At 41.5% G+C, this 23940-nt stretch overlaps 1 protein-coding gene across 5 annotated transcripts in view; it reads right to left on the bottom strand.

Annotated features, from left to right (window-relative positions):
• Positions 1-651: 651 nt before the first annotated feature.
• HERC2 (HECT and RLD domain containing E3 ubiquitin protein ligase 2) overlaps positions 652-23940 on the bottom strand; it is a 127475-nt gene continuing 104186 nt past the window's right edge. For all 5 annotated transcript variants that reach the window (XM_066622097.1, XM_066622102.1, XM_066622098.1 and 2 more), the window contains 13 exons: positions 23129-23290; positions 21856-21947; positions 20736-20875; positions 20238-20425; positions 19006-19203; positions 18008-18091; positions 8635-8776; positions 7672-7866; positions 7465-7577; positions 5003-5193; positions 4506-4611; positions 2599-2811; positions 652-1642 (listed from right to left, as the gene is read on the bottom strand). In XM_066622097.1, coding sequence (XP_066478194.1) covers positions 1370-1642; positions 2599-2811; positions 4506-4611; positions 5003-5193; positions 7465-7577; positions 7672-7866; positions 8635-8776; positions 18008-18091; positions 19006-19203; positions 20238-20425; positions 20736-20875; positions 21856-21947; positions 23129-23290 — 2097 coding nt within the window. In that variant the 3' untranslated portion in view covers positions 652-1369. The remainder of the gene's footprint in view (positions 1643-2598; positions 2812-4505; positions 4612-5002; positions 5194-7464; positions 7578-7671; positions 7867-8634; positions 8777-18007; positions 18092-19005; positions 19204-20237; positions 20426-20735; positions 20876-21855; positions 21948-23128; positions 23291-23940) is intronic.

Genomic DNA, 23940 nt, shown 5'->3' with positions numbered 1-23940 from the left:
CTACACAGACCACTTATTTATTACTCTACATACTACAGAACAGAGTGGATTAGATTTCTGATCAACAGGTGGTTTTTTTGTGGAATGAATTTAAATGTAACTGTAGTTTAGTTTCATCCAGTTAGGTCAATTCAACTTTGCCAAAAAATATTCTGGAACATCAGCCACAGATAGAAACTTAAGATGAACTGTGGGTGCAAAGTGTGCAATGAGAAACAGCTTAGACGATGAGTTAATTTTGAACGATGTAGAGATTCATTTGAAAGACTATTGAAGGCATCTGAATCACTATGAAGGCACTTTACAGCGACTTAAATAAAGGTTTCTCTTAAATGCTTCTCTTGGAAAGAAGACATTTTAACGGCATGAGCAACTTCTCCAAATAGCACTCTCTAAAAAGGGTCCATTTTAGATGCACTTTCTCCTCCTCTAGAGCAGGAAGATGGAAAGAGAGGGAAAGCTTATCAACTCACAGATGAAAAACCCAAACCAGGTTCAGCAATTTGGTCTGACTGCTATGCAAAATCCAAGATTGAATTTGGATCTGCCCAACAGTATGTGCCTGAGATAGGCACCAAGTGATACTTTAGAACTGGGGAAGCCACAAAATTCTTTGGAAGATTTCTCACCATAAAAAGCCCTACCAAACTGTTTGAGACAGATGTTTTATTCAGAGGGAAATTATAATTTTTGCATATACATGGTACAGTTATGTACAGTATACTTCCCATGTTAAGAAGTCTGTTTACAGAAAGTTATAAATTCAAGATACATTATATATATATGAGCTAAAATATGCAAGGTGGGGTAAACTTAATGAGGTGTTAGTTCTGATCATGAATGTAAGGAATACTGATAACTGCATGTTCCAAAAAGTTTTTTAATAAACAAAACAGCTAATCAAGTTAACTGAAATATTTATAATACTATTCAGTCATTGCACAGTAGTTCCAATATACAATCAAGAAAATGCAAGGAACACAACACTTAATTTGAGGGGGAAAAAACCAAACCTATTGCACTCACAATTTAAAAGTTTTATTTAAATTTCACACTACCAATATTTTATAAACATTTACAGCACATCAGTAAACACAAAATTCTATCTGCAGTGCAGCATATAGGGGAGAAGGTAATCAAATAGATGTTCCAATGCCCATTTATGGCACCCATTTATCCTAAAGTTTCTTCAGTTATCAGCCATTATTCCTACAATGAGTAACACACTCCCCATGTTCAGCAATAATTAGAAGTTCTTTAGTTATAGGGCCTCGCGTTCTTCTCACACACTGTCCATTGCTTAAACGCTACTTTGTGGAGTTTTGCCTCAGTGCTTGCAACATCGATCCCTGGCGAGGAACATTCCTTCTCAGTGGCCTGTTAAGTAGTCCTGGGTCGAGTCTGATGCAAAAGAGTCTGCATCTTCATTGTCAGAGTCATCACTACTGTCATCAGCAGTTGGCTCTCCTGTCAGTGCTATTCGGGCATAATCATCAGTGTCTATAGACTTACAAAAATGGATAGCATATTTCAGTTTTTCTTCTAGCACCTGTTTGCAAGAATATCTGGGCAGCTTCAACAGAAAGAAACATGTATATGACTCGGGAAGGAAGTGGTCAGGGGGATTGTATTTGTCCAGAACCTGACAAAAGAGAGAACATTTTAGTGTAATTGAATCAGCCCAATACCATCACATCCAACCTATTGCCTAATTCTTTCCTCTTCAAAGTAAAATAGCAAATCCTTTCCAATAGGTATTTTTAGCTACTGGGCACATATTGTATATTTCCTGTAAATAGCTTCAGAAATATTATACAAATTTCCTGTTTTAAAAAAATTGATCTTTTCTGCCCAAGCCATCTTGCAATCATTTTTATTCCCCAGCTGGTCTAATCCATTACTATTAAAAAAGTAATAACAATCATATTTAACTTTTTAGTCCATTTTAGGATAGGTAACTATGAGTCAACAAATTCAAATGCTTATGACGGAAAAATATCGCAACACTGAAATGACAGGTAATGAATTGCAAAATAATATAGAAACACACAGGTACACTTTGGCTGCATCAAACTGCATCTGATGAAGAGTAAACTATATTAACAGCAAAAAAACAGATCAAAGATTAGAAAAAATTAATGTAAATCTTTCCTGGATATACAGATGAGTCCTCTATCTGTGGATTCAGGATCTGCGAATTTGACCCACTGTGGGTCTCAAACCTGCAGGTGAAGACCCACTGAGTCTCCTGGATACAACTGCAACCTTGTTCTGTTCTAGTCTGAAGGGTGTTTGGCAAAAACTGGAAGTGCCAATTAAACACCTCTGAAGGCCTTTCTGAGGTCAGTGAAAGCCGCGTATTCAGAGATCTGGGTTCCCTGACTTGTGGATTTCATTATCCACAGGGTTTTGGCTTCTGGGAATAGAACCTCCCCCCCCCCCACCCCAGATGCCAAGGCACCACCAGTAATTCAAAACAAACAAGCATATGCTCTTCTTCAAATATGCCAAGTGCTCCTCTGCTCATAAGAGAACAGTATTAAAGGCTTAAAAAAAGAACTGCAACCTATATTCAGCCTGAGGCTATCCAAGCCTTACCTGGATTACAAAGTCCCTGCCTCTAAAATCTGCAATTGTTCTAGGAAGCCTGGTTCTGCCCCAAACAAAGCGGAGAAAAAGAGAACGTTCTGTGTTGGAAAAGGATTCCATCACCTCCCAGAACCACTGTATAAGAGAAGCAGTCGGCTCAATTCCTTTATATGTGGCTACAGATTTTAGGAGGTGCAGAGGGATATCTGGACTCCCACATACCTGAAAACAGAACAAGTCAGAAAAAAAATCAAATTAAAGCAACTTTTCAGGGAGAACATCACTACTTTTCAGATTAGTGTTAAGCACACTTAACATATTAAGCCTGGAGTTCAAGTATCCATAGCCAATGACTTGCTCTGACACAAAATATTGTATTTCCCTAGCAAAAGAAGGGCATTTTGAACGTTCTGGGAAGTCCCTCATGGCCGTTACAGGTAAGGTCTACTGTTAATGGCTCTCCTCCTCACAGGGCTGACCATTTCTCCAGTCCAGTCCTACCTCATAAAGGGAAAGGACACCGGCTAGAAGGGCTCACAGCCCACAGCTATATCTTCTTCTCCTCCAACCCCCCCCCCTTAGCTCTGGCAGGTGAGTCTGATAGCCATTTCCTCTTTTCAGAGAAAGGGGTTGTGTCTTGCCATCTTCAAGACATAGCTGCTGTTTGCTGAGGCAGGTTTACAAGCACAGTCGTGGCAATTTAAGCGCAGCATCCCTTTGAGAAAGCTGCAGCCCCAATTTTGGGAGCCTGTTGCTCAGTCAGAGCTTTTTCAGAGACACATAGGCTTATAGCAGGCTGGAAGACAAAGCCACAGCAAAGCTTGCTGACAAAATCTTGTATTTTGCAGATACTATATATTTTGTTCACACTTGACACTGCCCTGGATTAAAAGAGATGCATAGCTGCTCTGTAAGTAGATCTGCAGATCACCATTTCTCAGATCACATGTGGCCAGTAACAACTGCTCCAGGGCCAGCTCCACAACCAGATCACTTCATCCATATGCTTTTCTTTACTGAGTGCCTAAGACAAATATTCTACAACAAATATTTTGCTCAGAGTAATTGTTAGTTTGTTTATGAACACTACCATTTGTGACTGCCTGCTATCTCTATCCCTCAACAGCAAATAATGACATCTCTTGAATTTAAAGTTGTAGAGGTATGAACTGAAGTAAAAGGTGGGGGAAAAAAATCGAAGTAGCTTAGCTCAACCTAAAAAATGCAGAAAAGTTCCAGAAGGGGAAGGAGGCAGAAGAAAAAGAAATAAAGTTACCACAGAGCTAAACAAAGAAGTAGTGCTCTCTCTCTCTCTTTTTTTTTCTCATACGCATGGATACAATAGAGAAAAAAACAAAATTTAACAAGATGACAGGAAAAATGAGGGATATGCAATAGTGAAGTTATGTGTATTAATTAGTCCCAACCTCCAATACTTGCAGCAGACAGACTCTGGACAAAAAAAAATTCCCCTCCAAAGATTAGGCAGAAAAGGTGATGTATTCATATTTGACTTATAAAAAGAGAATATTTTTAGGTGATATACTTTAACAGTTCTACCTTTGTCTTATAATTTAGAGCAACCTTTTTTAGCTTTAAAAAAATTCTCCACAGTTTAAGTTGGATATAGGCTTTAATAAAATTGATATGCCTTATGCTTAGGTATGCCAAAGCTTAAGCTATGCCAAAACTTAGGTGATCAAAGTGCTTCTCTGGAAGTGTCTAACACAGGTATTTAAGTTCTTCATCACCTTTGTCAAAATTTGGGAATTATTTATTTTAGCCAGAGACTGTGAATTGATTGGCCACTGTCAGTCCTCCTAACTTTATAAAAAATAAAAAAATACATGCTTACTAAGGTATGATCTGATTTTACTGAATTGGACCCCCCAAAAAGGACCATTCCAAATACACACCATTGTTTCCAGTTCATATCCTGTGAAAAGCGAAAGAAGAGGGACAGGAACAACACGGGCCATTCCTTCCCGAACTGCAGCAACTTGCTCATCAAATTCATGGAGTCTACAAAAATACAGTCAATGAAATAACCATCATTGCTTAGTAATAATAGAGATCTAAGGGAGGATTTCAGAAACCCTCTGCATCTTCTTCAACAGAGAGGTGGTGGTGGATAAGATTGGGCTGTTAGCCTGCGACACCGAGAGTTACCACAAGGGATCACAGAAGCTTTTCTCAGATATTTTGGAAATTGTAAGGGCAAACGAACATCACATTCATACCCAGCAAAACAGCCATCTTGCCCAAACCATCAGATTTTCATTTTTGTTCTTACTAGTAGGCAATACAGTGGTGGCAGCAATAATTTTGATAGGATATTAAAGATGAAGCAAACCCAGGTCATTTTTATCTCAACAGGCATGCACTACAGATAAATTACAACTATTATACAAACCTGTAATTTATTGCCAGCCTCACATACTCAGTTCGATTATCCAGTGTAATATGGGTGTATTTGGAACTAAGTTGAATATCTTGACCACTCGCATTTGGCACTGTAAAAGGCAGGCTCATGGCCTCAAATTCTTCAGAAGTAGCTTCATTGTCTCGGATGTACATAAGCCCCGGGATAAAATCCTTATCAACCTTTGAAACAAAACACAAATCCAAATGAAGAATTGTCACAGCACATTTGTATATGCAACATAGAAGTTGTACAGGCTCTGCCCTGACACTATTAATGATCACATATACATAGGGTTAGAATACTGCTTCTAAGGCAGGGGTGTCAAACATAAGACCTGAGGGCCAGATGCAGCCCACAGAAACTTTTTATCTGGCCCTTGGGCTCTCAGCTGCTGAGCAGTGCTGAGGTGGCACTGCAGAAAGCGCAGCCCACATGCAAATAGAAAAAGTGCTTATTTTTGGTTATGACTTGTTTAATGACATCACTTCCTGCCTAATGACATCACTTTCAACCCTCAGCAGGCATCATAAATGCTATTTGGCCCTTGGTATGAAATGAGTTTGACACCCCTGTTCTAAGGACTAACTTAGAGAAGTTATGAAATGCTGGGGATTTTTGTGAGCTAGCTGAAAACTCTGAGCTCAGAAAAATTGAAACACAAATGCTGTTCTGTATAAGCACATTTTAAAAAACACTATTTTAAAGTCCAAAGTAGCTCTTGTCTAATATTATAATAGTACAGTACTGTAGTTGGAGAATGAAGAGACATATTTGAATGAAGTCTGCATAATGTAGGGGCTAGAATGTCAACCTAGGACTTGGAGACCCAGGACCACATCCCCAGTTACCACATAAACCTTACTTGGTCTAGTCTAGTCACTCTCTCTCAGCATAAACTATCTCACAAGGTTGTTATCAGGATTAAAAAGAGGCAGGGGAATCAATGTATGTCACCCTCAGCACCTTGAAGAAAGGATGAGATGCAAGTTTTAATAAAAGAAAGAAGCTTCCCCCAACTAAAGCTTTCATAAGGAACTCCGCATTTAACAAGCAACAGTAGAGATAGGTATACAAGTCCTAGCTTTCTCAAAAACCCACCACTAATAAAACTATCAATCCAGCTATGGTAAATGGGACCCCCTTCATTCTACTGATCTAGCTTTACTGATGCTAGCTTTACTATCTGGGATGCCGTTATTCAGATATCTGTAATCTACATATCCACTGGAAAAGCTTAACTGGGGTGGCATATTGACAGCTCAAGTATGGCTGACATATATCCCTAACAGGACAATGGGCCAGGAAGAACACACTGGCACCCTGTTCATACCTATCCATTGGCCACATTCATCCACCTGACTATAACAATGGAAGGTGCAGGGGATGGAATGGAATTATGCAGGGGATGGACAGAGTGGATAGGGAGATGCTCTTTACACTCTCACATAATACCAGAACCAGGGGACATCCACTAAAATTGAGTGTTGGGCGGGTTAGGACAGACAAAAGAAAATATTTCTTTACTCAGCGTGTGGTCGGTCTGTGGAACTCCTTGCCACAGGATGTGGTGCTGGCGTCTAGCCTAGACGCCTTTAAAAGGGGATTGGACAAGTTTCTGGAGGAAAAATCCATTATGGGGTACAAGCCATGATGTGTATGCGCAACCTCCTGATTTTACAAATGGGTTATGTCAGAATGCCAGATGCAAGGGAGGGCACCAGGATGAGGTCTCTTGTTATCTGGTGTGCTCCCTGGGGCATTTGGTGGGCCGCTGTGAGATACAGGAAGCTGGACTAGATGGGCCTATGGACTGATCCAGTGGGGCTGTTCTTATGTTCTTATGGTAAAATTATTGAAGGCAAAATTATTGGAAAATTGCTGATGAAAGGACTACTGCTGAAAAGGATGTTGAAACTTTCCTTTTCCTGTGTCCTTCCTTATTGTTGGCAAAAACTTTTTTTAATCTTTATTCTCAATCAAAAACAGGACTCAAGTATCATCTAACTTCTTATCCACAAAGGGGTAGCCACTTAATGTGCTTGGGAAGCTGCATCTAACTGCCAGTTCCTTAATCATAAATTTCTCTTCACCATTACATTACACCATTACATTTTCACAAAAGTGGTCTGCAGCTCTAAAGACAGTTACTAGGGAGAAAGCCTCCTTATATTCAATTTGAGTGGACATGCTTAGGATTGTACTGTACTGGTTGGGGTGGCCAAGCGAGATTGTTAAATATAAAAGGAAGCAAGCCTCATACATACCTATGCATGCCCTTCCTCTTTTCCCAGCCCACTCCTTATCCCAGATATAAAGTAATATCTGGCTTGGCTGAAGTGTATTTCTGGCAACAGATTTGGCACTCTACCCCCTATAATAATAAGATAAGAAGCAGCCTGGATTCTAGACTTTACCACTATTCTAATTAACGACCATAAATTAATGCTTGCCTCACTGAGATCAGCAATTGTTAAGTTCATTCCTGCTAACTGTTTCCATACAGGTTCCGCCAGGTTGAGGCTCAGAGGACTCCCAGTTCGAATAGCGATTCCCAGCAAAACCCCTAGGAAGTTTTAAAAAAAACAACATGGTGTTAAATGCATTATTATGATAGCTTTATATTTTAAAGGGTGATGCAATGATGGTTTGTAAATTACCCAAGAAGCGAAACATGTTCATATGCAACAAAGACTTTGCTGCAGGGTTTAAAAGAAAACAATCTCTGTTTGCTCCTGATTCGTCTCTTCCATTTGGAGTCACAATCAGAAGTGGTGTCAGCCCATTCTGAAGTTCTTCACACATTTCTGCGATTGATTCACTGTACCCTCCACCACAATCATCCACAGATTCACCTAAGAGGGAGGGGAAGGAAGAAAAATAATTATGAACATCAAAGGGTAATGACAATTTAAAAGCCATTTGCAGCAAGGTCTTTAAAAATCATTAAGTTCAGTGCAACTAATAGTGGCCAAATGTGATTATGTTTTGACTCAGTTAAAGTCAAGGGGCACCACATACTGCTTATTTTAAAATATCTGTCAGTCAGTAAGACTATATTAAACTGACCAAATGTACTCATAAGCTACAGATAAACATTCATTGTCATCAGCATTGTCTATTAGCACCCCACTGCGAAACCAACACCACCATCCCATTTCTTTTTAGGTTCCTGAGATTTTGGTCTTTCAAATATCAGACATTAAAAGGGAAAAGCAGTTTTTCCTGTCTCACTCTGGGAGGGCAACTTAAGTACCAGGAAAAGAGAAAATCCAACACATAACGCATTACAGAAGATTACAAAAGGGAAACTTAATAGAATCAAATCTTTGTTTTAGCATGTAGATAGCCATAAACTAGATTATTTCAGATCAATCTGAAATTCTGTTTTGCTTTACACTAAATGAAATACAAATCATAAACCACTTGATCTAGAATAGATGAATTACAGGCGTCCATTTTTAGACTTGCATGCATTCAAGTGGCAACTGGATTTTTACAAGTTCAAGCAACTTTCTTATTTCATCTTGCTTCTCTTCTGCTGCAATATATATATATATTATCAAGAAAAGAGAAAAAGAAATTTATGGGAGAAATTTGATATATGAAAATAAAATTCTTACCAACAAACTTGACTTTCCACACACGATGAGGTAGAAGAAGACTATCTGGACTGAATGAGCTCATTTTAGCACACATCTGTCCAAAAACAGATTTTGTGCCATCTGGACCAGCCAACCCGCCTTTACTTCTAGAACGCTTTACCTGATAATAAAATACAAATTTATTGTTTATAAATTATCTGGGATCAGGGATAAATCTAATTAAGTGAGGTGGCCTGGAATGCAGGTGACAAACTATTTAGGGTTATTAAAACCAAAGCAGGTTGTGAAGAGCTCCAAAAGAACTCTCTAAACCAGGGGTGTCAAACTCATTTCATACGGAGGGCCACATAGCATTCATGATGCCTGCTGAGGGCCGGAAGTGATGTCATTAAACAGCTCATAACCAAAAATAAACACTTTTTTTCTCACTTAGGAACTCATTAGCTGCAAATAACAAAAGAGAAAATATATGAATCTTTATCATATTTCAAGATATGGGAGAGCCCAATTTTCATGTGGACTGCCCTTTCAGCAGTAACACCTCAGCACTACTTAGCAGCTAAAAGCCTGAGGGCCATATAAAAAGCTTCCACAGGCCGCATCCGGCCCCCGGGTCCTATGTTTGACACCCCTGCTCTAAACTGAGCTCTAAACTTGGTAGTCAATGTAGTTCCATGTCAATAAATGTAAAGTGACACATATTAAGGCAAAAACACTCATCCCAAATTAAAATATACACTGATGAGGTCTGAGCTGTCTGTGACAAACCAGGAAATAGATCTTGAGGTTGAACTGCATAGCACATTGAAACAGCTGACACACTGCGTGGTAGCTGTGAAGTTTGCCTCTGATTTACCAGTTGAAAGGGATCAAGAGTGGAAGAAAAGAATCACTCTCCCCCCCACTTTTGGGCTTCCCAGAGGCAGCAGATTGGCCACTGTGGGAAACAGAATCCTGGACTAGATGGGTATTCAGTCTGATCCAGCATAGCTTTTCTTATGTACCTCATCACAATGCAATTCTAGTGGACTGTAAGGCTGAAAGTTTATTTAGGGTTCATCTCTGTAACTCATTTCTGCAAAAACATTTGAAAGCAACTATGCGAAGAAAATCAAAATGAGTTTGAGAGTGCCCACTGTGGTTAAAGAAACCAGCTCCACAGTTATGACAACTTTAAACTATGTTAAGGAGAGTACAAGAATCATTCCTCCATCCTGCAACTTCCTTTGAATACTTTTTGTAGCATACTCTCTGGATTTATTTGGGTTACTCAACATTTCCAGTTAGACAGGTAGATGACAGAAAAGACTGCCTGAGAAGTAGGTGTGTTGCTTTAGGACAGAATGGATAATACCGAACTAGACAAATCAATAGCTTGACTATGTGCTAAGGAATCATTTATCTCAACAAGATAGGGTAGTGTCATCTGGGTCTTTCTTGGAATTCCACAAAAAGACTATTGTGAAGGACCAAATACTAGCTTCACCTAATGCAGTGACTGCATTTAATATCCCTCTACCCTTAGCAGCATATTACCAGAATTTATAACCCCACCTCCTTGTCCCTGTGATAAATTCGAAACCCCTTCTCGCAACACACACACACACACGCACGCACGCACACACCTTTAGCAAAGGAGGAATACAGACTATGGGGGGGAACATCCTACAAAGAAAACTAAAGCAGTATGCACCACACTTCCTTTGTAAGCTTTAGTCAGTATAATAAAACAATACTTTATATTCAGTCTTTGAAGAAATTTCTCTTGAAAAGGCACTTTTGCCTGAGGCTCTACATTAAACTCTTCCACGTCAGTGAATGAAGAAAAGACTTCTAATCCAAACCACTTCCTTCACCAATGTGACCACATGTGATGCTGAAGAATTTATTTTCCTGTACTTTAACTGTACACAAGGCCATCAGGAAGTACTCAAAGTCATGTAAGCAGACCAAAATCATACAAGCGAATATGAAGGCATGAGATAAGGTGTGGGCTCTCCACTCCTAGATTTCGTTAAGCTCCATATGCATATTTTTGTTGTGCTAGACAAGGATCCTGACAATAAGTTAACAGCCGTAATGATGAAATAAAAATGGGTTTTATCCTCCATTTCTGTAAGGTGAAAAGTCATACAGAAAGCCTGACAGAGAAAAGCTGATGTAGCAAGAAGAAAACAGTCTCTCTCCAGATGCGTGTGGCCTCTGGGAACCTTAAGTGCCTCTGGGACCCCAAGTGTCAGGTAAACTGAGAGTTTAGCATCTGGGCGAGGAGAAGGCAAGTGGACCTCTGAGTTTTGGAGAAGGAGAGGAGGAAGACGACGAGAGGGTGAGTGTACTCTTTCTAACTCCCTGTCTTCTAACCTTAACTTTAACTTTAAATCAACCTTAAAGCAAAATTGAAAGTTAGCACCTAAGGGAGATACATAGGCCTACTCTGAGCAGGAGCAGAGTCCTACTCGTGAGTAAGAGCCCAAGGGTCAGGCACTTAAATCAAAGTTGAAAGTTAGCTGCACCTAAGTTAGCACCTAATCAAAGGAAGGGAGGAGGATAAAGTGGAAAGCAGGTTTTTCTACTTTGTTTTAAATTAACCCTATACTCAACCCAAGTTAAACTTAGTCTAAGTTAGAACATAGCCTAAACAGTTCAGTAAATTGGGACACAGGATCTAGAAAGCAATAAATAATTAAACAAACTCAAATAAAAACTAGCTTGAGGTTACAAAACAGTCCAGCCTAAGAGAACAGAACTAGGAGGGAAAGAACCTAGTAAGGGGCAATTCCCAACCACCCAGGCATAGTCCATTTTTAGAATTTCAGCATCACCACCTTAGGAGGTGATAAGAGCCCCATTAGGCTAATCCAAGCACTCCATTCAGGAGCCTGCAGAGTAGGTTACGCCCATCAGCAGCCTTTTGTCTTCCTGAGCTTTTGTAAACTCACCTGGGAAGACCAGCCCCCCTTTCAATCAGAAAGGAAGGAGGGAGGAGGAGCCAACCAGGAGTATAAAGCTAGGCCTGCCATCGCCTGAGGCTCTCTCCAGACGCATGTGGCCTCTGGGAACCCCAAGTGCCTCTGGGACCCCAAGTGTCAGGTAAACTGAGAGTTCAGCAGCAGGGCGAGGAGGCCAGGGCCCCATACACTGCCCTTCCTCTTCCCTTGAGAAGAGGGCTGCTATCCAGTGTAGGGTTTTTAAAAGGACCCCTAAATAAAACAACAACAACAACAAAAAAGCTATGCAGTCAGACAGCCAGCAGCAGGGTGGGGGCTATCCAGTGTTCTGCATCGAATGCCACATGTATGATTATATGCCTTTGGGGCATAAGTCATGGGTGTGTTCTCGGTGCAAGGAGCTCCAGGGTCTCAGGGAACGCGTCTGCTCCCTTGAAGCCTTGGTCGCCAACCTGGAGAAGCGCAGGCAGGCAGAGGAGGACCATGGGGAGACTTCCGGGGACAATCAGGCTTCGTCCCAACCTCAGGCGTGCAGCTCCTCAGCTGCCCGGGTGGGAAGTCTCGGGACTGGAGGACGTCATCCTGGAGAGGAGGGAAACAATCCCCTAGGGGGGATCCCTTCTCCAGGGGATGGGCCCGTATCTGAACGCGCTCGGGATACTCCTCGGCGGGAGGGGGGTCGGGGGCTTCTTGTAGTGGGGGATTCGATTATTAGAAACATAGAGAGGGGGGTTTGCGATGGATGTGAGGACCGCATGGTGACTTGCCTGCCTGGTGCGAAGGTTGCGGACATCACTTCTCGTCTAGACAGGCTAGTAGACAGTGCTGGGGGAGAGGTAGCGGCTGTGGTGCATGTCAGCACCAACGACGTGGGCAAGTGTAGCTGGGAGGTCCTGGAGGTCAAATTTAGGCTTTTAGGCAGGAAGCTGAAAGCCAGGACCTCAAAGGTAGTGTTCTCCGAAGTGCTACCTGTTCCATGCGCAGGGCCAGCTAGGCAGGCGGAGATCAGGGGTCTCAATGCGTGGATGAGACGGTGGTGTAGGGAGGAGGGGTTTAGATTTGTTAGGCTCTGGGGAACGTTTTGGGACAAGCGGGGCCTGTACAAGAGGGACGGGCTCCACTTGAACCAGAATGGAACCAGACTGCTGGCGCATAACATTAAAAAGGTGGCAGAGCAGCTTTTAAACTAATCCCTGGGGGAAGGCCGACAAGAGCCGAGGGGCATCCGGTTCGGGACTCCTCATCCCTATGGGATGAGGATGGGGAGGTTAGAGAACAACAAGACAAAGGCAGAGTAGGAGAAGAAATTGGGAAAGGTAGCATGATGGGATGTGATAGACGGTTTGGCACAATGAGAGGATGTGGGGACAAAGGAGCAAATAAGCAGCCCATCCTGGGGCATTCCGTGTACAAATGCTTTTAGGCGAATGCCCGAAGCCTACGAGCAAAGGTGGGAGAACTGGAATGTCTGGTGACAAGGGAAAACATTGACATAGTGGGCATAATGGAAACCTGGTGGAATGCGGAGAATCAGTGGGATACCGCAATCCCGGGCTATAAACTCTACAGGAGGGACAGGCAGGGGCGTGTTGGAGGTGGGGTGGCCCTTTATGTTAAGGAAGGGATAGAATGCAGCAAAGTAGAGATTGAAGGTGGGTCCGACTCCACCGTAGAATCTCTGTGGGTTAAATTACCAGGCTTGTGCAGCGATGTAATACTGGGGGCGTGCTATCGTCCTCCAGATCAGAAATCGGATGGGGACCTTGAAATGAGGAAACAGATCAGGGAGGTGACAAGGAGGGACAGGGTTGTAATCATGGGGGACTTCAATTATCCTCATATTGACTGGGTCAATTTGTGTTCTGGTCACGATAAGGAAACCGGATTTCTTGACATGCTAAATGACTGTGGCTTAGAGCAGCTAGTCACGGAGCCCACCAGAGGACAGGTGACTCTGGATTTAATATTGTGCGGTATGCAGGACCTGGTTAGAGATGTAAGCGTTACTGAACCATTGGGGAACAGTGATCATGCTGCGATCCATTTTGACATGAACGTTGGGGGAAGAATACCAGGCAAATCTCTAACAAAAACCCTTGACTTCCGACGGGCAGACTTCCCCCAAATGAAGAGGCTGGTTAGAAGGAGGTTGAAAGGGAGGATAAAAAGAGTCCAATCACTCCAGAGTGCATGGAGGCTGCTTAAAACAACAGTAATAGAGGCCCAGCAGAGGTGTATACCACAAAGAAAGAAGGGTTCCACTAAATCCAGGAGGGTGCCCGCATGGCTAACCAGCCAAGTTAGAGAGGCTGTGAAGGGCAAGGAAGCTTCCTTCCGTAAATGGAAGTCTTGCCTTAATGAGGAGAGTAAAAAGGAACATAAACTGTGGCAAAAGAAATGTAAGAAGGTGAAACGGGAGGCCAAGCGAGACTATGAGGAACGCATGGCCAGCAACATTAAGGGGAATAATAAAAGTTTCTTCAAATATGTTAGAAGCAGGAAACCCGCCAGAGAAGCGGTTGGCCCTCTGGATGGTGAGGGAGGGAAAGGGGAGATAAAAGGAGACTTAGAGATGGCAGAGAAATTAAATGAGTTCTTTGCATCTGTCTTCACGGCAGAAGACCTCGGGCAGATACCGCTGCCCGAACGGCCCCTCCTGACCGAGGAGTTAAGTCAGATAGAGGTTAAAAGAGAAGATGTTTCAGACCTCATTGATAAATTAAAGATCAATAAGTCACCGGGCCCTGATGGCATCCACCCTAGAGTTATTAAGGAATTGAAGAATGAAGTTGCAGATCTCTTGACTAAGGTATGCAACTTGTCCCTCAAAACGGCCACGGTGCCTGAAGATTGGAGGATAGCAAATGTCACGCCTATTTCTAAAAAGGGAAAGAGGGGGGACCCGGGAAACTATAGGCCGGTCAGCCTAACATCCATACCGGGTAAGATGGTGGAATGCCTCATCAAAGATAGGATCTCAAAACACATAGACGAACAGGCCTTGCTGAGGGAGAGTCAGCATGGCTTCTGTAAGGGTAAGTCTTGCCTCACGAACCTTACAGAATTCTTTGAAAAGGTCAACAGGCATGTGGATGCAGGAGAACCCGTGGACATTATATATCTGAACTTTCAGAAGGCGTTTGACATGGTCCCTCACCAAAGGCTACTGAAAAAACTCCACAGTCAGGGAATTAGAGGACAGGTCCTCTCATGGATTGAGAACTGGTTGGAGGCCAGGAAGCAGAGAGTGGGTGTCAATGGGCAATTTTCACAATGGAGAGAGGTGAAAAGCGGTGTGCCCCAAGGATCTGTCCTGGGACCGGTGCTTTTCAACCTCTTCATAAATGACCTGGAGACAGGGCTGAGCAGTGAAGTGGCTAAGTTTGCAGACGACACCAAACTTTTCCGAGTGGTGAAGACCAGAAGTGATTGTGAGGAGCTCCAGAAGGATCTCTCCAGACTGGCAGAATGGGCAGCAAAATGGCAGATGTGCTTCAATGTCAGTAAGTGTAAAGTCATGCACATTGGGGCAAAAAATCAAAACTTCACATATAGGCTGATGGGTTCTGAGCTGTCTGTGACAGATCAGGAGAGAGATCTTGGGGTGGTGGTGGACAGGTCGATGAAAGTGTTGACCCAATGTGCGGCGGCAGTGAAGAAGGCCAATTCTATGCTTGGGATCATTAGGAAGGGTATTGAGAACAAAACGGCTAGTATTATAATGCTGTTGTACAAATCTATGGTAAGGCCACACCTGGAGTATTGTGTCCAGTTCTGGTCGCCACATCTCAAAAAAGACATAGTGGAAATGGAAAAGGCGCAAAAGAGAGCGACTAAGATGATTACGGGGCTGGGGCACTTTCCTTATGAGGAAAGGCTACGGCGTTTGGGCCTCTTCAGCCTAGAAAAGAGACGCCTGAGGGGGGACAAGACTGAGACATACAAAATTATGCAGGGGATGGACAGAGTGGATAGGGAGATGCTCTTTACACTCTCACATAATACCAGAACCAGGGGACATCCACTAAAATTGAGTGTTGGGCGGGTTAGGACAGACAAAAGAAAATATTTCTTTACTCAGCGTGTGGTCGGTCTGTGGAACTCCTTGCCACAGGATGTGGTGCTGGCGTCTAGCCTAGACGCCTTTAAAAGGGGATTGGACAAGTTTCTGGAGGAAAAATCCATTATGGGGTACAAGCCATGATGTGTATGCGCAACCTCCTGATTTTACAAATGGGTTATGTCAGAATGCCAGATGCAAGGGAGGGCACCAGGATGAGGTCTCTTGTTATCTGGTGTGCTCCCTGGGGCATTTGGTGGGCCGCTGTGAGATACAGGAAGCTGGACTAGATGGGCCTATGGCCTGATCCAGTGGGGCTGTTCTTATGACTCTGATTAATTATTCTTTCTGGATAAGTAAGGCATGTCCTAAGAACTGTTAGGGCTATGTCAAATCATCACATTGTTTCAAATGGACCTCCTTAGATTTTTATGAAATTTGGGGGGTTTATTTGTTCTATGCTGTGGTGCAAAAATAACAATTTTTAGTGGCCTATGTTCATTATGTGAATTATAGCTATGTAATTTTCAAAGTTTTATCAAAAATGCATGCTAGTGATACTTTGACTAGCTGTAAATCAGACATGGGTTGAGATATAGAGCTAGGAGTGGTCTCATTTTAAAGCCCTTTTAATGAGATTTCATATGCAACATAATGGGTTTAATAATTTTTAAATTTAAATTTAATTCAATTTAAAATTTTAGAGTAAGTTATTTCAAAAATGAACATCTTTAAAATTTTGAAGATCTCAGTAGTTCATTCTCGTCTGTAACCACTCCCAGCATGATCTCAATTGCTGTCTGATTTACAGTTAATTACAGTATCACTAGCTCACCAGTCTGATAAAATTTTGAAAATTTACACTTATATTTTTTCCCTATGAGTTTAAAAAAATTTTAAAATCACTAATTTCTTCAATAACTACATAGGAACATTAAGACAAGTTTTATAAAAATCTAAGAACATGAGGTAGAAAAATGTTAAGTGTGATGATTTGACACAGAATGACCCATGTTTTATCTTCCGTTGGTGCACTGACTTGTTGTTCATGTTGCTTTTGGTTACAAAGACTAGCTTCTATTAGAGAATATCAGAGAAGCATGCAATGCATTTTTTCTGCCTTTCTTTCCTGTGCATACACGCAAATAACCTACATTTTGTTCAAGTATATTTTCTTCATCACTACCATAGATACACACAGAACTGACACATGCACAGCGGAGTATCAGAAGAACTGCACTCACCCATCATAACCTTGCTAGGAAGTAACACAATAGAGGCCTATTCACAGAGCCCAATGGTGTGATCATTACCTCTTTTCTCAGGCTTTGTGGAACAAAAGTCCATACTGCTTATCTGCGGATTTGGGATCAGCAGTTTTATCTAACCTTGGGTTCAGCTGGACCTGGTCCTGCAAATGCAAACAGAGCTGTGCTCCAGTTGCATCTGGAGGGCCTTCTGAGGGCCACTCAGAACGCACTCTGGTCGCATTCAGAGAATTACAGGGTGCCTGATCCACAGATTTCATTATCCACGGTAGTTCTGGAAATTGAACCCCATGGGTGCAGAGACACGACTGTATCTAATGTATCTGACCAGCGTATTTGAGAGACCGTCTTCTTCCATATAGTCCAGTCCATTCTCTGAGGTCATCAGAAGGGGCCCTGTTGGTTGTGCCATCATTGAGAGTGGCAAAGGGGGTGGCGTACAGAAACATGGCCTTTTCGGTGGTGGCACCTGCACCGTGGAATAGCATCCCGTTTGAACTGAGAACAGCTTCCTTGCTATTGACGTTCCAGTGGGCCCTGAAGACTTTTTTATTTAGGAAAGCCTTCGAGGCCCTATAAGGGTTGCTTTTATAAATTATGTCTTTTACTGTGTGTTTTTATCTGAGGACTGTATTTTATCTTGTTTTAATTTGTTTTTAATTGTTTTTTAATGTTTATTTGTTTTTTATTTTGCTTTGTATTTTAATCTTGATTGTTAGCTTCCTTAGGTGCCCTTCAAGGAGAAAGGCGGAATATAAATCCAATCAATCAATAATGTATACTGGGTCAATATGCATTAGGATGTATCAAAGTTGGCCATTGTTCATGGAACACTAGTGGATCACCAGTTCTCAACCACATATAGGCAAATGATATTCTACTACTGCCTAAGTGTCTCACTACCACCAAAAAGGAGCCATATTTCCCACAGATTGGAGATTTGCAACACAGCATAGAATGACAGCAGTCACCAGAATTAGTCAAAAAAGAGTGGCAGAAATTACAGTATGACAAATAATTATTCTGTAGACACTCAGGCCAAACAATGGGAGGCCTGGCATGAGTTTTTGCACCTACAGCAGCCTCACATCTGAGGTCAGGAATAGCTTTCTTACCTGTATTCTGTTGAGTTCCACAACTGGCCCATGTTGGCGATCTCTCACCATTGTTGCTTGCACAACCTTTCTGAAAGCTGCCTCCTAAAAAAGAAACATTCATACAATATGAGAGTTGGAAGGGACCTTAGAGGTAATCTTGTCCAGCCCCTTGCTCAGTGCAGGTAACCACAGCATTCCTGACAGATGACCATCCAGGCTCTGTTTAAAAACTTCCAATGAGGCCGACAGCTGCGTAGGGCAGTCTGTTCCAATGCTGGACAGCTATTCACAACATTAGAAATTTATAGCATGGTCTTACCCTTGAATTAGCTTAAAGGGTGTGAAAGGACAAGATCACCTACTAAACACTTGCATCAGGAGGGGGGGGAAAGATATGCCAGAATAGCAATACCCCTATGTTAGCACAAGACACCCTGCCAGAGTGAAATTTAGCCAGAAACTATGCCTGATAAGGCATCAGTCTTGCTCCCAATGACATGACAACGTTCTACCTACAAAAGAGATGCCATTAGTTTAAATGCAACTTTGGTTAATTGAGATATTGTTTTCCCATCACACAATCTCTCTATGGTCACAGTGATTCTGACAAAACTCCAGGATCGTGCAGGACCCAGCAAGGGAACAGTTCATAGATGCCAAGATACAATATTCTAATACTATAAACAATGATGTCCTTTTAAGAACTCAGAGGGGGAAAGAGCCTGCACCAGGCAGAAGACACAAGTGTGAGGAATTACACTCCTCAAAAAGTGGAGGACTTCGATGTGGTAAATGGTATAAAAGGGAGACTTATAATAGGAACAGTACTGGAAAGTATTAGTAAATAAATTTCATATATCTACACAATGAAGTTCAAATAGAAGGTCTAAGGATGTGTACAGTATATCTTTCTCGTCAGCAAGGGAACTTAGCAAAGCATGCTTCACACACAATAAGTTGTGATAGATTTCTTGACAAGTGATTTTTAGTGGAATACCAAACACAGAGATAAATACCTTTCCTTGAGATATCAGAATGCCTCGTAATGTATCAAACCCCACTGATGGACCCTGACCAGTTTCATCAAGGCGTCCCTCAAGATCAAACATGGGAATACAAGGACAAAAGAGCTCAGAGATGTGATGCAACAGCAGCAATCTGTTCCTCAAGGCAACAATAAGAATTTCTTGTAGATGGTTGTATTCCATAGGAACCTGAAACAATCATATTGTCACAGCTTAATACATGTGAATCATTTCATACACAAGCACAACACCAGAACTAAAATTCATTCAGTTTATTAGCCCTCCAGGTTGACCTTCCAATATTGACCTTCTGTGATATTTCCAAAGCTTTATACATGGCACAGACATTAAGGAATTCTCCTGCGCAGTTAGCTGCCTAAAGGGGCATTCCCATTAATGCTCTTGCTACATAAAACTACTGCAGGCCTGATGATCCAAAACAAAACTTTTCAGCCAAAATTGGTAAGGAGTGAAACTGGAAACCTGAAAAGGGGGGCATTTCAGAGAAGTGGGGCTTATTAGTGCAGGAGAGGAGCACTTTGTTTTCAAAGGGGGGTTGCTGCAAAAGCAGAGTTTCTCTTGGTGTCACTCATGACAGTTGTTTTTTCTAAAATGCACCAGATGTAGTGTTCTGGGGCATTCTGAGGAATAAATGGACAACTACCAAGAGGTCCTCTGCCACCATATTGCAGAAAAAATAGTTGAGAGTGAATGACCCATGCTATCGCTAAAGCCCACTCTCCTAAAGTAGTTTCACTATTTCTCCCCTTCAAAAATTGTCCAAATGCTGCCTCCAATTTGTCACCTGTAAATGTGATAGGAACACAGGAGACACATTTTCATTCAGCCCTTGGATAACTACACAAAATGTGATGTGAAAATGAGCAAACCCTCCTGCATCCATCAGCGACTCCCACAAAAGACCCACCTGACATTCAACATGTTCAAGTTTTGCAGCCAAAGCTGCGTGGATTATGACATCCCCGTTAATACTAAGTCAATGCGACTAGTGTACTGAATGCAGTACGCTAAAATCTAAACATAAGAATGTCTGAAGCAGCCTTTATCATTATGCCAGCCAATCAATGAAACGGTGGAATAGAGAGGCAAACGCAGACAGAAAAATAATTTTTGACCCACAACTGCTGAAAACTAATAGCATTCACTTCATTTACTTTATTTTATCAGTAGCTTAAAAATATAATTCTAAATAACAATCTTACCTGGGTAGGAAGCTTGCCTGCATTAGCAGGCTTACTGGTGGACCAGGCTAAAGTATGTGCTGAGCCACAGGCCACTCGGTTGATCTTTTTACCCTGAAGTGCTGCAACGAGGCGCGGTCTTTGAATAGCATTTGTTGTTCCATCTCCCAGTTGACCTTCATCATTATCGCCCCATGTATACACCTCACCTACACCAATCAAAATGGCTGTTTTACCACTGAGTGGTGATAAATATAAGGGCACAATCTACAATTACAGCTTAGCAAAAGCCCAAGTATGAAAATGACAACATGCATGATGTTGTCTTGAACTTCAGAATATCATTGAATTAGCATAATCTTTTAAAGATTGTTTAATATTTACTTAAATCAACACATATCACTAGAATTTTTGCTTGAATTATGGCCATCATCCTCCCCCTTCTCCCTGAAAATGTTCACGTTTTCAGGTTTAAGAACCCCTGTCCCCAAAAGCAACTCAACAGTGTTTTCCACATACCATCTTCAGTGCAACATACACAGTGTAAAGAGCCAGTTGCAATGGCAATAACTTTTTTCCCTTGTAATCCCTGGACTTGTCGAGGTCTCCGAACATGATCATCCGATCCATGGCCTAAACGATGGTAATCTCCTTTGCCCCTGCATTCAAAACACAAGAGCATTATCTATATTTTCTTCTCAAGCAACTGACAATTCCCAATAATACAAGCATGCCCTATATTTAAACAGCATATGTTAGATCACAGAATGCCTTCCAGAATCTACTGATGGGAACTGACAGGAGAGGTACTAGTCAAAACTTTCGATACTGGGTTGTATTCAGGATAGAAAGGATCTATGCATGAAGGATCAGGTTCACACTTTACTGACAGATCCATAGATCTATCACTGCATGATATCACACAACAGTGGTATCACTGTTGTGTCACTGTGCGTCCAAATCTGTGGTATAGAGAGCTTTCCATCAGCTGCATTTACGCCACCTGCAACCCTTCCTGAATGGAAACAGTACATCACTTGATCGCATTACTACTATATATTATACAGATAGCTGCCTCCAAAGAGCTCTCAGAAACATCACAATAGCAGCTTACTATCTCAGTTAAAGCCCCAAACAGTTTGGAACTAAGATACTTGAAGAACTGTTGCCTTTTACACAAACCTTTATAGACCCTCTTGTCTTCAACCAAAGCCATCTCCACCCAAAGGGCCTAATCCAAGGTTAGGTGTCCTTTTGTGTCATGGCGCCTGTATATAGAATGTCCTTCCCATGGAAGCTCATGCAACACTAATCCCATTGTCTTTTTGGCACCAGATGAATATCATTTGCATAAGCATTTCAACATGCTTATAACTTGATTATGCTTTTTTAAATTAAATTTCTACCCTGTCTTTCTTCCATGGTGGAATTCAAGGCATGTGTGTGGGATTCCCAAGCAGTTTGCAAACTAGGCACTGCCCTGAACCAGATATGCTCATCTTTAGCAAACTGGCTGCACTGTTTGTTCTGTCAGGATGGGTGCCTGCAATCATTCACAAAAAAAGAAAAAGAAAATCTAACAAAACTGCCAGCATTGCTTCTCTTCAAAATACATTCAGTCTGCAAGTGATGCGCTTACCATGTATACACTGCTCCAGACTTGGTAAGGGCCACAGAAAACTGTGAACCACATTCTACTTTAACTACACCAACTCCTGAGAGAGAATCAATCTAGGGGGAAAAATTTAAACACAATTCAGAATCACAGGACAACTCCATAGCATTAAGCATAACGATGCATCTCAAAAGTGATATCATAATCAAAACTTTCGATTGTGACTAAAGCTAATTTTTGTTATTACAGAAATTTAACATGTTCCCCCCTCTCTCTGATAATGCCTCCCTCCCCCCCCCCCCCCGGTGGGCAAGTGACTAGTAGTTTTCGTAAGAGAGACCTTGTTTAAATAGAAATGCTCAAGCAATTTGTCAACTGGAAAAAATGAAAACATCTTGACATACGACTTGGAATGCTGTTCTCCCGAAGTGATCCCAATGCAGTAAAGTCTCACAAAGAGAGGGAAAGACTGGCAAGCAGTCTTAGATAAAGGATGCATTTGATTCTGTTCAAGTGGTGGGAATACATCAAGCAAAAAGAACACAAAACCTGAAAGGAGAATATACTCCCGCCCTTTTTAAACAGTTGAGCATCAATAGACTGAAGTTGGCTAAGACACTATTAGATTTTTATTTAAAATCTTAGAGAATAAAGTCTCTAAATGGCACAAAACAGTGAGCACAGTTCCAAAGAAGACCATGCAACTTTTACAGTCTTAGGGTTTGACATTCTCTCTTAAAACTAACTTAAACTTATTTTCAAGTCTGTGGATCCCTTCAGGGAGAAAGGCAGAATAAAAAGATGCATGCAAGCAAGCAAATAAAGTCTGAAATAAGAACAAACTTGCATGCAGATGGAAAAGACACTGAAATCGTCTGAGACTTCTCTCATGTCATGTATAATATTTAAGAAAATAGAACTAAACATCTTGTTAATTCCAGTGGAACTAATTTTTTAAATATTTGTGACAGTTAATTGATCATTCATGCCTAGAAAGTTATACAGCAACCTTATTCTTACTGATAATACATAATTACCTGTAATGCATAATTATTTTAACTATGAATGTGACAATATTGAAATGTGGGATAGTAATTCAGGAATTTCATTAGAACAGCTGTCGTCCCTGAATAACTGAAATTCAATTGCACATTGAGACCACACTAGTCACTATTTATGCCTAACAGATAGGAAATCCTGAACACAAAAATCTATGAAATCTCACAAGTGTATGATTATAAGTTGTTCTCTCTCTCAAACCTTTCTAGACCAAAAGGGAGTTTTGAAACCTGCATACCTTCATGGGCACCTTACAGCCATCACTGCCCCCTCTCCCAAGTTTTCCATAGTCTCCATCACCCCACGACCAGACAGTATCATCATCTGTCAAGCACAGTGTCTGTGCATCTCCACTGCCACAGGCTATGTCAATCACACGGTAACCTTGGAGTGCTTCCACCTGAAAGACATGGATGTTTTTGTTTTGCAAAGGTAGCATAATTTATCGGTTTTAAAATTAAAGAAAAAGCATGCCAACTTATGCATGTTATCTCATCACTGGATTTATGTTGGACAGTGATACATTCCTTTAATGGATACTAATACATATATTCTATTTGATAGATCAGAATGATTGATCAAGAAATGAGAGCTGATGACCTGTGTTCTCTAAAAATTACAGGGACTGTGCAGAGAGGCCTAACTCTGCTACTTGGGGCAGGTCTAGAGTGCTCAGTGATGATGTCATTGTCATGCCTGAGCTCCAGAGCACCATGGAGGAAGCTGAGTGGGGCTCCAATTCTTGCTGCACAGCTTAGAGGAAACAATGTGTTTATTCAAAATAGTTAATAAATAAAATAAATAGGTTGGGTAGTTATTTAGAATAACTGTCTACCCAAAACTCAAGCAGTGTCCATGTGTTCAACTCCAGTACTGTATTCTGTGACAGTAAAAAGGAGATTGATCCATAATATTCAGAGGAAATTTCGCATATGCAAAACTATACAATTGGAATGTACTAACTACATTAACTGCATTAGGATTTTGTCTATGCTTATTATCAGTGTTTTGAACTAAACATTGAGGCACGTGGCTGAAGTTAATTGTTGC

This window comes from Tiliqua scincoides, chromosome 3 (assembly GCF_035046505.1).
Source record: "Tiliqua scincoides isolate rTilSci1 chromosome 3, rTilSci1.hap2, whole genome shotgun sequence".
In the NCBI taxonomy this organism is placed as follows: Eukaryota; Metazoa; Chordata; class Lepidosauria; order Squamata; family Scincidae; genus Tiliqua; species Tiliqua scincoides.
The sequence above is the reverse complement of the archived record's forward strand: the minus strand, read 5'-3'. Positions and strand labels throughout refer to the sequence as shown.